The sequence below is a fragment of the Hippoglossus hippoglossus genome, chromosome 5 (assembly GCF_009819705.1).
Source record: "Hippoglossus hippoglossus isolate fHipHip1 chromosome 5, fHipHip1.pri, whole genome shotgun sequence".
Lineage (NCBI taxonomy): Eukaryota > Metazoa > Chordata > Actinopteri > Pleuronectiformes > Pleuronectidae > Hippoglossus > Hippoglossus hippoglossus.
In genome coordinates, this window is record NC_047155.1 from 25,038,501 (window position 1) to 25,054,890 (window position 16,390).

At 41.1% G+C, this 16,390-nt stretch overlaps 1 protein-coding gene across 1 annotated transcript in view; it reads right to left on the minus strand.

The window, feature by feature from the left end:
* cntn3b (contactin 3b) overlaps positions 1-12,568 on the minus strand; it is a 53,450-nt gene extending 40,882 nt beyond the window's left edge. Inside the window, exons 1-3 of the mRNA XM_034585331.1 lie at positions 12,099-12,568; positions 5,050-5,185; positions 1,940-2,075 (exon numbers count right to left, since the gene is read on the minus strand). Of these exons, the coding sequence (XP_034441222.1) occupies positions 1,940-2,075; positions 5,050-5,104 (191 nt within the window). The 5' untranslated portion in view covers positions 5,105-5,185; positions 12,099-12,568. The remainder of the gene's footprint in view (positions 1-1,939; positions 2,076-5,049; positions 5,186-12,098) is intronic.
* Positions 12,569-16,390: the final 3,822 nt, after the last annotated feature.

Sequence of the window (16,390 nt, forward strand, 5' to 3'; positions counted from 1 at the left end):
TCCAAAACACCACTGACCTAAATGACCATCACCAATGTGAGATACAGCAGAATGCTGTTTTGAAGCTGAGTGCTCAAAAACTACATTAGTAAAGCACTTTAAAAAAAAACATTCAGAATAAGAAAGCAACCACACAAGGCTCACGAGAAAAGCAGGATGATATTTCTTGAAATCAGAGAAATAGAAGGGGCAGTCATTTTACTTTTATCTTTAGGTCTCTTCGAGACATAATATCGATTTATCTTCATTCAAATCTTATAAGATAATTATTATTGAACAAATACTAGATTATATATTTGGAAATAAAAAAAACAATAGGCAAATAGCTAATAGAGTTAAATATGGTAAAAGTGCAATTCCTTAAGTAACTATCTCATGTTTGCACATCCAGCATTAGCAGACCAGCAACCTGACAATATTGACAATATAATTTGACAATATTGTTTTTAGCTTTGTTTTGGTCTCGGCCCATTTCTGACAGATAAAACTGACATGTTAGCTGCTAAACGTTTTATACAGTTTATATTTGTCACTGGGTTTTACAATTGCATCATCCAATGTTTATAGTGTTGTAATTAGTTATTTTTGTATTGAGTTCCTTATTTATTTAAATGTACTTTATTTAAACCTCTATGACATTGCTCTTATTGAATGGCATAGCTGAGCTGACCTGTCCTTCTCGTCAAATACGTGACAAATAAAACTTGTAGTACCTTGAAATACTGTCCATTTATGAGAGTCTTTTGTGTCCTTTATGAACAACTGCCCTCTGCTGTCGGACACTCAGTTGATTGAAAGCGGTGAAACTAAACCAAAGCCCTTAAGTGAATGTTCCTGGATATAAAACCAAAAGCAGTCTATTTGATCCATTGATCAATTATTTATGTAACATATTAATAAGTGTAGCTTTAATATGAGGATAACACGTTACACTCTCATAGCAATGATCTCTGCGTAGCTGCTCTTGAAAGATTACGTCAGACCTGTGCTCACTCAGGTCAGGAAAAAGTTGCAGATCCTCCGAACAACAAGACCATGTCTCACCGCTGCTTTACCACCAGAAGGAGCCGGAAAGAGAAAAACCTCTTCGGCAACACAAGTGATGTCAGAATGCTCTAAGTTACAGATGAAATAATACAAGTGATGGTTTTGGCTTCATCCTGGGATAGCTCGGGTTGCACAACAAGTATAATGATACCCCCCGCTGCTGTGCCTGGACCATGTTTTCAGCGCAGACACATTATGGGAAATGTAAGCATTTAGCAGAATGTCACTCACAAGGTTATTGCCTCTGTCCCCTGCTTGCTGTGCATCTACATGGTGCTGACCAAGCTCCGAAACACAATCTACCACAAAAAAAAAAAACACAGCCAGCTGCCATTTTCAGGCGGGCTCCCTGTACCGCCAGGGAATTGCCAAGAAGATATCAAAGGATCTGTGGTGCAAATTAGTTGCTGGAATCTCCTTTTCTCCAGCTAATGATTTCTTAAGCCGCGCACCATATTATAAATCATCAGCTTCATCCGTACAGTGGCTTAAATCTTATCATTAATAAAGTTAACCTCGCTCATATCAGAGGTGTTGGCATATTCATCAACCACAGTGGCAGCTCCCTGACTCTTACCCTACATCATAGCTGGGGCTGAAAATAGATAGGCTTTTTTCATTTAGAAATGGATGCTCAATTAAGCAGTCGCTCTTTGAAGTAGGTCTTTTTGTTGAATGGTGCATAACTGGTGCCCCAAAAAAGCGTTCTTTAACAAATCAATAGCAATCAACGTTATCGGTACCCTCTTTGATTTCCGCGGGAGCAGCAATCAAGATTCAAAAGCAATTAAGCAGCGATGGATTTTCACCATGTGATGGGAATATGGAGCCAAAGCAGAGAGACAGTTGAGCTTATGCACGTGGGTAATGTAACATGAACGTGGTCATTTACCTGTACTGCAGAAGAGGACCCCCTTCTGCCTCACACGTGATGGTAGCCTGCTGGTCTGGGGAGTTGATTGGTAAAATGAGGTCACTTGGCTCCGTCCTCCATCTTGGCCCTTGAAATATGACATCCTCTGTACAGACTAGGGAAAGGGGAGAAAATCTATTGCAGTACAAGCCAGAAAAATTGTCTCTTTGACCTTAAGAGAAAATAGTGGATGGATTTGGCGAAAGCATAGATACTGTGAGGACAAATAGTTAATCTTGCTGAAATAGTGGAACTTTCTGACAGTCTATATTACTTTTTCAATATACAGTATGTTGTCTCCTATTCCCTGAGCACTGTGGATTTTTCCAAAGAAAATCAAAGGAATACATTTCCCGTGATGTGTTGTGTTTGTTATTTGCTTACCTTTCTATAAGGTGAAGTACATTCCATGTATCATTGTTAGGCTGCTAACAGTTAATGCTGACATATTTGGCATCATTTTTACTGTATGCTGGTGCATTTTTCTGATGAACCGAACACAAGAGAAAATACACTGACCAATGTAATTGAGTGTATTTTGTCGAAATTTTGTAAATAAAAAATACTGATAAGTTATGCACTGCTTTTATTATTGTATAATATATAATATATATTGGAGGTGTACCCCCTGCAGTAGATTTTGTAGTCGAATGCTAATATTAATCGATTATATAGACTATCAAGCCCCATTTGGTGGTTTTGGCTGGATATTCATGGTAAGAGCAACCTTCACGTAATACAGTAAACAAGCCAAGTTATCTGTCCGAGCTAACGTGTGCTAACTGTGCCACTAATGGATCATAAATGTGCAACGTTTTTGCCTAAACAGATATCTAATAAAAAGTAGTATACCATATTAAATTGCTATGAGCTGTCGATTCACCACTTCTAAGCAGAGGGCAGAAGATACTGTGAGCCTGACCACGCAGTTTTCCTCTCTTCCTCTGGGCAGCTGCCTCTGTCTCATTCAGACTCACCTGTGTCCCGGTGTGCAGCTGCCTGTACCTGTCGCAAACATCTTCACCAACGACTTGACGTAGTGGAATGACTTTACCCCGGAGAGCAACGTGAAAGCTAGGAGCGCTCACTCAGCAGCTACTTCTGGGGATTGAAACGCCCCCTGAAGTACACTGCAGTGACCAAAACAACAACAAACAAAACGGATACTCGAATCCTTGTCGAGTGAGGGTCCCTGACTGATGGTTTAAATCTGAGGCTTCTTAAGGGCCACAGTGTAAATATTAAGCTTTGGGTTTCTCTGTATTCCCAACCTGGTGGCGGACAGTGGTGGCGGAAAAGCTACTATGCGCTTCTGCTGCTGCTGTTGTCAGCTGTTCTCACCGGCTACGGTCCAGCTGCGGTCCTGCAGCGGACCTGCTACTGCCAGCGCTATGTTTTTACAAAGGGTTTGCCTTGAAAATGGCCATAACCCTAACCATAGCCCTAACCATAGCCCTAACCCCAAGCATTTAACTTCAGTAGAAGCAAAGAAAAAAGCTAAACAGAGTAAAACGATTATATTTCTCACAATGTTTCTTCTAGACTGAGTAATTAATGTTAATTTAACTTGTAGCAATAGCAAAACATTACAAATCTGGCACATCAAGATAAGTGTGGTCTTCAGTAATAATTACTTGCCAGGATCAAGATCTTAATAATAGAAATTAACAGTTGAACTAACACTTGTGCTGAGTTGACGACTCATGTAACAAAAAGGCAGTTTTCAAATATTTCCTCCACAAGTAATGATTCCCTATAAGTGCCAGGTTTGATAAATAGAGCAGAGTGCTCTATTTCCAGAACATCTATGTCATACTACACATGCACCAGTTAATTGATGCCATAAGGATGTGCTCATCTGCCGGCAGCTTAAAAGGAAAGGATGCGTAACACAATCTGGTACTAAATGAAAGCAGAGTCAACAGACGGCCAGAGTAGGCCTAATTAATATCCTACTGCTAACAGATTGCAGCATGTGGCTAGCAGCTCTACACGTGGGTTTAACCAGTAAAAACATGTCAACAAATTAGCCTTTACTTCACTTTGACGGGTTGAGAAAAAAAGATTTGCAACTCTTGGTGTTTAGGGAGACTGAGAAGTTTAAATTTGCTTGAACCTAAACAAGAGGAAACCAAGGTTAAATTTAGGAAACAACAGTCACATTTTAAAAGACTGGTGCAGAATGGTCTATTAATAAATGGTCACACAGCTGCTACCACATCAAACTCATTCACCTTTGGTTTTAACAGCCTCTCCCTAATGTGAATTTAAATAAAATGTCACGCAAGCTAACATCTGAGGTGTCAGTTTACTTTGTGCAGGTCCCAGAATATAGAGTCAGACAAGATGTCTCTTCAGATATCATAATGATTGCCATCAGCTCAAGTGAATAACAATGAGCACCTATAGGCAGCGACCAAGGCCCTGTTAAAAACACTTGTCTGCTCGGAAGGTGAAGCTGCTTGGATCTCGCTCCCACGAGCGCCAGGCGTGAATTACCCATGAGCCAATTTGAATAACATTCATTGGGATTTACAATGTCATTTGAACAAGAGTTGACATTCTGGTGCAGTGTCAGTGCTTCTCTTGCTCAAATCCCAGGTGGTCACACAAGGGCAGAGTGAGGCGCGGTGGCAAGTAGATTGTGCTAAAATGCAGGGCTGGATTCATTGCATGGATCCTGATAATGATCTGGACCGGTCATAAACAGGAATAGGATTGGACTCCCAGTCAGTGCACTGTCAACGTGCTGCAGGACTCTGGGGAGCGGTGAAGGACATCGCGCTGGAACGCTGTACATGTAATGACTGCAACTTAATCAGCGTAACCTTTTTGGTCAGGAAGATTATCTGAGGTTATTTACATCTGTTCTGATTATGTCTCTTCCTCACTAATAGATAAAACTCTGTGTATAACCACTGCTCATTGACAAAGCTACTTCTAACCTCTAACCTTAGAGAGATGCTAGTTAGTCTATGATTGTGGAATAACACATTAATATGCATTGAAATGCAAATGTATTAGGAGAGATGCTGTTTTGACATAAAGTGCAATGAAACTCAAATAAAGTATTTGTTAAAATATCTTACCTGCAAGGCATCCAGTGATTGATAGCAGAACAATTTGTTTCCATGGTAGCATCATCTTTAGTTGCCGAGGGCTAATAGGACTCTCATCCAATTGCTTGTGAATGGGTTGCTCTCCCTTGAATTCAAGAACTTTAATCTGAAAGGAAAGTAATTATGGATGTGATTAAAATACGACATTTTGATCAAAATATGACAAGCATTCAACAGGAAAACATGATTATAGCACTGCTAAGTTACATAATTGGTTCTTTTTATTTTGAGGTAACTACAAGAGGAGGAAGTGAGAAACGACTGGGGAAAAAACCGCAGCAGACAAAAACCTGCGGATACAAGCCGGCGGTGCGACGTTCAGGTGGCACAGAAGAAGAAACAGCTGCTAAATGGGTGTTTTCTTTTACTGTGTGTGTTGCTCATCCTGCCTAACAAGCTCCATTCGGCAGCTTTAAAGAGAAGAGAGGAAGGAAATGATTGACCTCAAAAGATACTTCTCTCTCCCTCTTTGACTATTAATAGGAGCTGGCAGAGAGTGTACCACCACTCCACAAAATGCCACTTCACACTTTAACAAATTGTTTGGTGGATGACTGATGAATGTAAGCAAACTGACTGTTTTCATTTTTTCTATACATCTTTCATATTCTCTTAGATCAACAAGAAGGCCACGAACTAAAACAATAAAAATGCCAGATTTCACTATCAGCTATTAGTGTTGAATGAGAATACACAATGTAAGAGAATAGAAATCTGCCAACTTCCATTTCCACTGAGGTAGTTATCCATATAAAGGGGCAATCCAACAATTTTACACATTAAGATTAAGTTTGCATGTCATGGAGAGTAACTACTCAGCCTGTGAAATCAGCTGGAAGCTTTGTCAAACCTGTGACAATGACTCTGACTGTGTGTGTAAGGCATTACAGTACTGTGATTAAAAAGGGTGTAGGCGGCCACATTTTGAATTTTACTAATTACACTGCAGCTACTTATCTTAGTAATGCCCTAACTTTGACATTTTTGGGGTGGGCTTGTGTAACCAGGCACTGGACAGTTGATGTCATATTGTGAGGCTGTTCAAGGCCAAGCAGGGGGGGAAAGTATATTTAGCTTCTGCAATAAGAGAGGAATATGATAAGGTATACATTTTCAAAGTTTTTTACATTGTGAGTCTTTGTTGCTGACCAGCAAGATTATGGTGAGCCTGGAGTGGAAGGTGCATGAACTTTCAACATATGCTACATGCAGTGCTAAGAAGACAGTCTGGCACTAATCATCAGTAAATATTTAGGATGTCCCTTTTAATTTAAAAGTCAAACTGGCATTAAATCTGATCAAACTAATCTTAGTTTAGACACAAAGACTGTATATAAAGATGGACAACCTGTCTCCAGCTCCTCCCACTATTCAGAAGTGAATGAATCAATCATGTTTTTTTTGTATAGCTCATTTTCACAAATAACAATTTGCCACATAGGTCTCACCGTCCTCTGCTCTTTACACTCAACTAGAGTCAGGAAAAACCTGGATATACGAACGCTGCCATCTTACGCCGAAGATGCCATTTTGAGTCAGAATCATGACTTTTCACAAGTTGTATTGCATCAAATAACAAATTCAAACAAACGTAATGGAAGTTTTTACATTTATATAAGTCAGTGTGAAATGTGAACTAAAATGACAAAAATATCTTGGTACAATTTTTATTTCAGGTTAATTTTAACATTTTTTGTTTGGTCAATGTCCTATCCACTACCATGGTGGAAACAAAGTTTATGAACCATACTTCAGCAAGCCACCAGGAGGCACTCAACATGCTTTGGCTCCACTTTAGAGAGCTGTCATGTCATCCATCTTTATATAGTCTAGAGTCTCTAGACACTGTGAATGAATTCTTCTATTCTTCTGAAGAGAAGAATTGTGTATGGTGGTGAGGATGTTAGCATACTTTATAAAATGCAACTAACTGACAGTTATAATGTTAGCTTGCCACCAAAGTGAGGCAGAACAGGCACTGCAAATACATAGAGCAAATATAACATTAAGAAGTTCAAATTATTTCAACTAATTTAAATATTGAAAAAGCGACGACAACCCTGTTAAATACTCCCGAACTATAGACTGGCTTCTTTCTATAGTGTTGGAATGTGGAGGAAGGCACAGAGCTGTTGACTGAGCTGAGGTCAGGTTAGGAATAAAGTGTCTTCATTACTTAAGCAGATGAGTGATTAGTAGGGATATGGAACTCCATCAGTGATGCTTATTAGAAACACATCTTAATGTATCGCCAACCATTCAAAAATCTACTTTAAAGATACATCTGAAGCTCCCACCAAATACATATGATACAATTCATCTATATTATGATGCGAATGTGATTTGACACCATTTCAGTCAACACAAAGGGATTTTACCATGATATGATTTGATCCAAAAGACTATGATGCAATGCAGTCTAAACTGGTACTGATTAAGCCCAAAAAATCTGTTTTACTTCACATATATGTTTCTCGAGTACTGCAGCTCAGTAAGCTTCACATTTATGCTATTTCTTTTTGACTTCTAAAACAACTCTTGGCCCTTTCACAAACCTTTTCACAAGTTCTTTGTTGAGCCAAAAATAAAGAAGTCTTTGACAAAAGATAAAACAGAAGCAGGCCTGGACTTTGCCTTAGACCGCTCATTCTTTCCAGCAAACCATAGGGAAATGTGAAATAATACGTAATGAGTAATTAATTAAACATTTAAAGGACCTATTAAGGGTTATGATAGAAAGAATGTGTTACAGTTGAAAAGCATTATGGGTATTGTGTAACACAGCGATTTAGGAGTTAGACCTAAAAAAGGAACTACAAGTCAGGACGTCTCAATCTCTGTTGCATGGATTTGATCTATAAAAATCTCATTATCACATCATATATAATTTCCATATAATTCCTTCATTATCTCTCTCTGTCATAAGCCAGTATTGGCAATGCATTGGCCTATGACGACCAGCAAAAGAAAACTATTAAACTTTTGTCTGGTATTTTGCTCAACATTCTTCATATCAAAACATAATGATTATACGCTTAATAGATTTGATCCACATCACTCACTTCACATACCTGTCATTATCACAGGGAATGATTTGCTCTATCAGATATCCCATCTACCCACTGATCAATGACCTAAATGGCCATTAAAACTTTTCTACTGTGGAAGTGGAACCGGGAGCTTTAAGACTGTAATTGCAGTATCAGTGGCACAGGAGGGGCTTTGCTCAAGCTATGACCTACATCACAGTAAGTGGAAAGTGATACGCCTCTCAGGATTAAGAATTCAACCCAGCCCCTCATCCTTACAAGACAACCCTGTTGTGCGGATTAACCCAAGGGCTATCTTTGGAATTCTTGAAACGGACCTAAATACTAACCACTCGCTTGCTAACATGTAACTAGAGGATCAGGGCAGTGATTTCCAAAGCATGGCTACATAATCTGGGAAGCGCAGGGAGGAAATCGTCCCATTGGCCTGATCATAACTTATTGGCCAGTGTCGACTCGACTGTGCCGGTGCCAGTAATTGTTCCTCATCTCGTGCAGTTGCAGACGCAGCGAGATCCGGAGTGGATTTCCTTGTGTCTTTCAAAATTTAGGGGATGCTTTGTCACTCTAAAAACCCATCACGTTGGATTACACAGTGTGAGATTCTAGTAGAGCCCCCCCCCCAAAAAAAATGTGTGCTGCATTTTTCACTGTGAGTACAGTATTAACTTCCATCCTCTTTCCGGAGGATCCGACTTCGTCATCTCAACCCGTCAGTCCGAAAAGCCTCCAGATTGTGAGAGGAAAAGCTCCACGAAAAAAGACTTTCTTTGCGAGTTGAGTTTTACACAGCTCACGGAACAGTGTCTCTGCTGAAATGATGGATGTTTGTCCCTGAGCACAGCTTCATTCTGCAGCCTGTAAAACCTGCAGGGACATTTTCATTCCAGAGCGTTTTCTTTGTGTATTTATTTCTGAATTAATGGTTCATTAAAAGGCGCAGTATTTGCCAGTGTTTCCAGCCATTTTGCATGGAGGATGTGTCACCATGACTTGAGAAATCTCATTTTCAGTGGCCCTCTGAGGAGAGCTTAAGGGTCTCCGGGTGCTCCAATAGCCATTTCATGCAGTTAAAACGTATAATTCTGGGGAAAACACAGAGCAGATGTCTTGAAATGTTTTGACCTTCAAGGAGCTGCCATTGTCGAACCGTGCCGACACTTTAGCAAATCCAAAAGACAAACTTTTCCCTGGACACAGAAATCACAGAAAACAACTCCCTCCGGGCTTTTTTTTGCCATCGAGGTGAGGAGGCATTTTCTGTCTTGGACTTTCGCAACTGAGCAAAAGATTGCTCTGCCAAATGTAATGAGGCATCACTCTCCCCTCTCCTCCACAGAAGCTAAACCTAATGGAAATCATTGGCTAAACACATTCCAGAGTAAATGAGATGACTTCTTGGTTAGTGGGGCTGTTGTTTGGCACATAATTGATAGGAAAGGTGGTTAAAGGCATCCATTTCCCCCCCGAGGGCAGCATAATTGCAAAAAGAATCTGATAAAGGAGGGAAGGAAAGGAGAGAGCTGCCATCATAAGGGTGTTCCTGCTCACGGTCTTTATTCAGATCACACGCGGGCATCGGCAACACAGAGCTTGGAGATCCACCTCCCAGATCATGCCAAGAAAGAAAAAAATCCAGTCTGTCAAAACTGAACGCCAGTGGCACAGCAGGTATGAATTCACTACAGTCTGTGATGCATTCATTTCCATTTAGTGATTGTCTTTATGACTATCTGCAGCCATATCCATTAAGTCATTCAGAGAGAGAACCTGGGAGACAAGGATCCGCCACCAGGGACAGACTCAATCTCAATGAACAGCTGCTCTGCGCTTTTGTCAGCGAACAAGGAATTCACAATCAACTGTGCACTGATACCTCCTAATTTACTCCGAATGACTGAAGACCTGCACAAGTCAATTTTGCGCGAGGCAGGGAGAGTAAAAATAAATAAAATAAACGAATAAGGTGAGTAACAAATGAACGCAGAGCTTAACTGCGTCTGTGATTCACAGCTTAGGTCGCAGCCGAAATACTTGCAAAATGAAACGCGAGGAAGCAAAGAATGAGGAGTAATTGTTTGGCACTGATTGTGCCATAACACTGCATTAGGCCTCTCTGAAGGTGAGTGAATGAGCAATGCTTCCCATGGCAAATAATGCATTAAGGGTTGCGAGAAAAAAAGGCATTTCATGTAATTGCCCCGCTTCAAACCCAATCCCAACAGCTGCTACTTTAACATTCATGAAAGAATTGGATAAATGCAATTTTGTCTCTCGAGATGTTTCTTCCATTTCATTATGAGCAAGAGCCTTGCAGGCTAGAAAAAAAACGAAGTAGCCACATAACCTGCGAAAGACGTGTCACGCTGTGCACGTCTGAATAAGACAGTATGATTAGAGCAGTGACTAAGGTCAGGTTTGGATGCTGGAAGATAAAATATGAGAGGGAGCGGCACATGCGTAAAATACAGTATGTCTACTCATGAAAAGCACAGACACCACAATTAATTAGCTTTTTATACAAAGTACATAAAAACTGTAATTTCACATTTTGTCATATTTAACTGTTTACCACAGTCTATAGCCAAACATCTGGACAGGAGCTCTCTGCAGACATCATACAGATGTGTATTTTCATGCGAAAAAATCAATGAATCCCTGGAAGACAGCAGGACGCCCCCAGTGACTCCCTCTGCGATGTTAAACACGGCTGCATCCCTCAGCTGCTGCCTAACGCAGGGGCAGGAGAGTAAGTGCACTTAAAAGAGCGGGGGAGCAGCGATCCATTTCTCAACCCCCATCATCAGCCACGCACATCCCCAGACCCACATCCCCGATACAGCCGCAAACACATGACTGGAGGTCAAGGATGAGGAGCAGCAGACACTCAGGAAGCCTCTTTACATTTTCTTGTTTTCCTCCCCTCTGCCATTCAATCCAATTCCGAGCCTTTTCCAAAGAAGAAACTGTGCAGTACAATGCAATTTCCACTCTGCATCAATCAAAAGGGGTTTTCAACAGTACAAACTCATCCACATGCTGGTTGTTGCCTTGTTATAGGATAATTCACTGCCTGACTTCAAAAGATGTGTTCCACCTCTCATTTGGCTAATATGTGCAAAGGATCTATAAATAAACATGAATAGAAGGGGGGGGGGGGGGGACGATTAAAATCCCAGATGAATACCAGGATACTTTGTAGATGAAGCAGTCTGAGCGTTTCTCTCTCATTGTTCTATCTTTGTACAGTCGGCGTGGAAGGAAAAAGAAGACGAGAGACCGCTGGTGGCCAAATATTTGGCTTTCCAGAAAAAAAAGTGAGCTGTTAATTTCTTTTAATGACACTCCCCAGTAGGCTGCAACTGTCATAATCCTGTGAGGGTCTTTAGTGGGGGGGGGGGAAGCTGCACAAATATCAGAATGGTATAACGTTAGAGGTCATTTAGACACAATTAAATGACCATTAAGAAAATCCACATGAGCTCAGGCCCCTGCTCCCTCTGCAGAGACTCTGATAATTGCCCTAAAACAAGTTGGAGAGAGAGAGGGGGGGGGGGGGGGGGGGGGGTCCTGATGCTGTTGCTCTGTGTGGCTGAGCAGAGCAGCACCATATGGACTTCGTCCTAGACGAGGGAAATGAGCCCCAACAGTAGAAATCCCAGTAGGACCGTGCAAACCATTTGAGGCTCGACTAGAAACGCACTCATCAGCATCGTGCACGTGTGACCACTGGCATGACGCACACTGTGCCTCTGTGCACCCTTTGGGAGAATACGATAAAGACATCTCCCCACGGGGATGAGGCTTATTCTAATTTATGTTATTTCATCCTGTGTTAAATGAAGTCATAGTGGGGTTTTTTCTCTCTCTCTTTGCAAAGCACATGCAGCAAACTTAACGGAACACACATGAAAAATCAAGGAAAATAACGCGCAGGAGTGCGTGACCATTGGCTGAGCGGACACTTACTTGTTCTACGGGATGCGCTGTTTTTTCCTCTTCATGAAACTGCTCTGATTGTAAATCCCAGTCTCCTCTGCAGACGTGTTGGTCCTGGACCTAGTGAGCGGGGAACATCTCCCACCGCAACTCTTGCCTTTTCGGGAGCCAGAGGAGAGGAAGAGGAGATTGGCTCTGTGCTCCGGCTCCAGCGTTCGCGCTCCTCTGCACTTAATTTCTGCTCCTTCCAAGTGCGTCTTCTTTAAAAAATATATATATAAAACACTGCCTCGGTAAATTCCACAATAAGAAAGAGTGTCTGTGCTGTGCTGGTTTTCGCGGGGCGACGAGGCGCGCTCACACCGGGACGTTTCCTCGACCTCCTCGGATTACTCTCCTCCACCAAGACGCTGCCAAGACGCGCGGAGAGGACGAGCACAGCGGTGCCTCTGAGCGGAGACTCAACATTGTGCGCATCCCCGGGCTCTTTTCTCTTTGTGCGCAGGAAAGAAGCGCCCACTGGTGACGCGTGAAAACACCCATCGCATGCACAGTAATGCGCCACCAGCCTATGGGCACCTGCCATTCCTCCGCCTTCGGTGCGTGCACGTTTGATCGTGAGGATGAGCAGAGATCAAGAAGACATTTCTCACATTTATTGTAAATTAACCCAGTTGGATTAAGGAACTGAGCCTTGGTTCAACATTTAAAAAATGCACTCAATTTTAACGACACAAAATATGTCAGTGAGAGGTTTTTCAAGAATATTTGTGGTTTTAGGGAATTTGCAGTAGATTTGGGGAATTTAGGCAGAAGAGAAGATGGATTCTTTCAACAAAAAAAAATAATAAAGAGAGAAAAAGTGATGTGCATTAGTGAAACTGGCCCCTGAGAGGTTTTTTATGAGGCTTTTACTCACCCAATCCGAACATCAAGAAGCCTCTTCATCGGAGTACAGAGCCCACATACACAGACAGAGGCTTTTTAACAGGGTGAGAGGTTTTCATGCTGAAACACTGCTGCACTAAGTAGCCTGTAGTGGAGGACCACACAGACACACAGGTGCTTCAGTGCTTTTTGCTCTATAAATACGGTGTCACCTAATTTCACTTTCATTGTTTTCATGATGCAACCTTCTGAAATCATGCAGCGCTTTTGTGGAGTTCATTTCTTCTTCAGTCTAAACTCTGTAAGGGGATTCCATCACATGCTTATTATAAACACAGTTTCTTGTTACTACAATCACCTGGAGACTGGATTGTTTGTCATGGGCGAGCAAATGAGACAATGTGCCCCAAGAATGACCCGCGAGCTTGGAACTTTGTTTAAAGCTGCACTAACATATTTTTTGTGTTAGCAGTGCATGGAATTTCTGTAGGCTATGTAAACAGAGTAGTGACAAACCAAGAGAGAACTCACTGGCTCTGCTTTCTTTCACCTCTACAGACCATTTTAGCATCTTTCAGCATTGTTTTTGTGTTTTGATTTACTCACCAGCAGTAGTTAGAGTGTAATTTTACAATCTTATGTTATTAGCTTTAATCCTCTTGGATTTAAAAATTGTTTTGTGTAGGCCTAAATTGGCATCGGAAGTGCACAAACCTCAGCCAAGGGCAAACAATCTTACACACGTTTGTCAAATTGTGATTGTTATTATTTTTAATCTGCACAAAATCATACAAACTCATTTATCTCAAAACCATAAATGTGTTTCACGTTTTACAACCAGATTCAAACATTATTTCTTGAGAAATTGAAAAAAAAAGAGGAAAGGAAATGCAGAAAATCTCATCATACTAAGGAGAGTGAAATAAAGAAATCCTGGATCCACAACAAAAGTTTATATGTTCCCTTCACCAAGTTTGGTGGATATTGGTTTAGTATTGTGTGTAATCCTGCCAGTGAATGAACAAACAAACAGGTGTATAGGTGAAACCACAACCTCCTTGGAGGAGGTAATAACTGGACTGGTGCTGATGTTGAGGAGGTGAGGCAACGAAAAACAAAAAGAAAGACAAGATTTACCTTTAGATTTAAAACCTCTTACACCTTCTTTGTATATACAGGGTTTGTATCTTTAAGTTTCCAAGGCTTCTACTTTTGAGTAGCACTTAATCCAGCAAATTAAACATGATTCCATTGAAGTCTGATGTGTAACTTTCACTTCTAAAGTTCAGTAACACTGACACATCTTCCTCAGCAGAGTCTTATTGGTATCAGTGGCTTCTGCCCATTTTATCCACAGCAATCTTTTGGATGGCAGCACACTTCTGAATAATTTTATAGTGATAGTAATTTTCGTGTTGTCAGCCAGTGTGAGAGGGTCTGTGTTGCTTTTTTTGTTAAAAATGGAAATCTCATTTTTCCAAACTCTTCACAAGCTGTGCCAGCGATTCTCTTTCAAGTTGAATGAAGCATCGATGCTCTGTTATCAAGGAAAAAAGAAATGAAATAAAATAAATAGATAGAGGAGAGCGAGGGCAGCCACACACGTTTCAGCAGTTGTCACTCATCACATAAACAAATCTCCCTATCACTGCATAGATAATTGCTGTTAGTTTTATCTGGTGCAATCCATTTGATTGAGTAAAATATTAAAATGATGGAGTTATGAATATTTAATGTCGCTGGGCGCAGGAGAACTCCTGGGGGTGTTCAGAGGGAGACTGATGGAAAATACAGAGGAGGTGAAATGCCATTAATTAAGGTCATTTGGTATCTTATTGGCTTAGCAGAGGTGTGTCGGAGTGGGGGGTTGTCTCGGGTAAAATGACAGATCAAGGTCAGCAGAGATCTGGAGCAGCTGCATACATGGGTAATGCAGATAATCCACCTTCATCCACAGGTAACCAGGGGGATGAAATAAATAATTTAACTAATAGTAACTATCCTGGGTCTTCGGGCAAGCATCCATTTCAGAGAGCACTGGTCCCGCTAAATCTTCTTGTAGCAAGATGCTGCAGGTCGAGCAGGTGTAGTGCCCCTTTCTAGCGGAATCTGAACTCTGACCCTCATGTGGAGGAGGCCAAAAGAAGACAAGGGCCAGTTCACAATTCAATGTTGATGTTATTTTGCAACTAGTGTAGTGCCTGTTGAAAACCTGCCTGTTTGGAATCAATAACATCAGAATTATTCCTTGTCATTAGAGAGTGCTGCTCAAACAGTTTCACAAGATACTGTCACTTTCTATTGTATGTGTCTATGGTGCAGACTGAAGTTAGAGAACTGTGTGTTCGTTCTACCTGGTTTATTTACAATGCCATTTTTTTGTTAATGTTTTTCATAAAAGGAAACAAGACATGTCGGCTATTTAACGGGTTGTTAAGTAATTGACACAATCTTTCAAAATAAAAGCTTAGTGAATCCACCCGATATGAAGCAAGAAAACGAACATTGTGCTTTTACGATGAAGACAAAGCAGAAAGTGATTGTGTTAAATGAGGTTTCCATGACAGACATCAGCACCTATGCAGTGTGTAAATTATCAAAACATATTGCCCGCCCCCACTGACTGCTACAATTGGTCGCCTGTTTATTCAAATTATATCAATATCGATTTTGTCCCATGCCCAACTCGCACCATATTCAGTACTCAACCTCCCAGGACTTCTAAGAATACACATGCCAAGTGTGAAGCAACTAAGTTGAAGAGTTTGCGAGATATGCGTTCCACATACAGGCAAACAGATGCATGTCGAATTAGTAGGTCGATTTTCCATTGCATCTCAACTGCAAATACTTATTACTTACTGAAATGGACATCGTCTCCATATGATCCGCATGTGGCCACATTTTACAAAGTATGGCTTCGCATCAGATTTCACATTTGGAAGACGACAGCTTGCTTTTCTCTCTATTATTTACACGCCTATGGGTTTTCAGCATGCCATGTATAATCATTTTTAGAATGATATAGGCTGTGGCTACTCTAAAATATCATCAGTTGTTTTCTATAGCATACAAGATCTGGGTTGGTGAAAACTTCAAAGTGAATGCCGAAGTGTCCAGTCCGCTCAGTCCACACTGAGACTGATGTTTGCTGAGCAGTCTCTCCGGGGGACCAGCTGTCCTGTCCAGCAGCACAGACCCTGAGAGCCACTGTTTTCACTGGACTGACTGATGTCAGAATTTTACTGGAGAGATGTATTTTCCCGTCAGCCTCCATGAGGACTAAACACGAGAGAAAGTGCATTTCTTTTCATGCATTAATGCATTGATTTTACTTTCCCTGCCATTTGTTGCTGGTGTGAAAATCCATATGGTGTATTGAGAAAGCTCACCGCCGCACTGGGAGCCCTGATCAATTATTATATAGCATACTG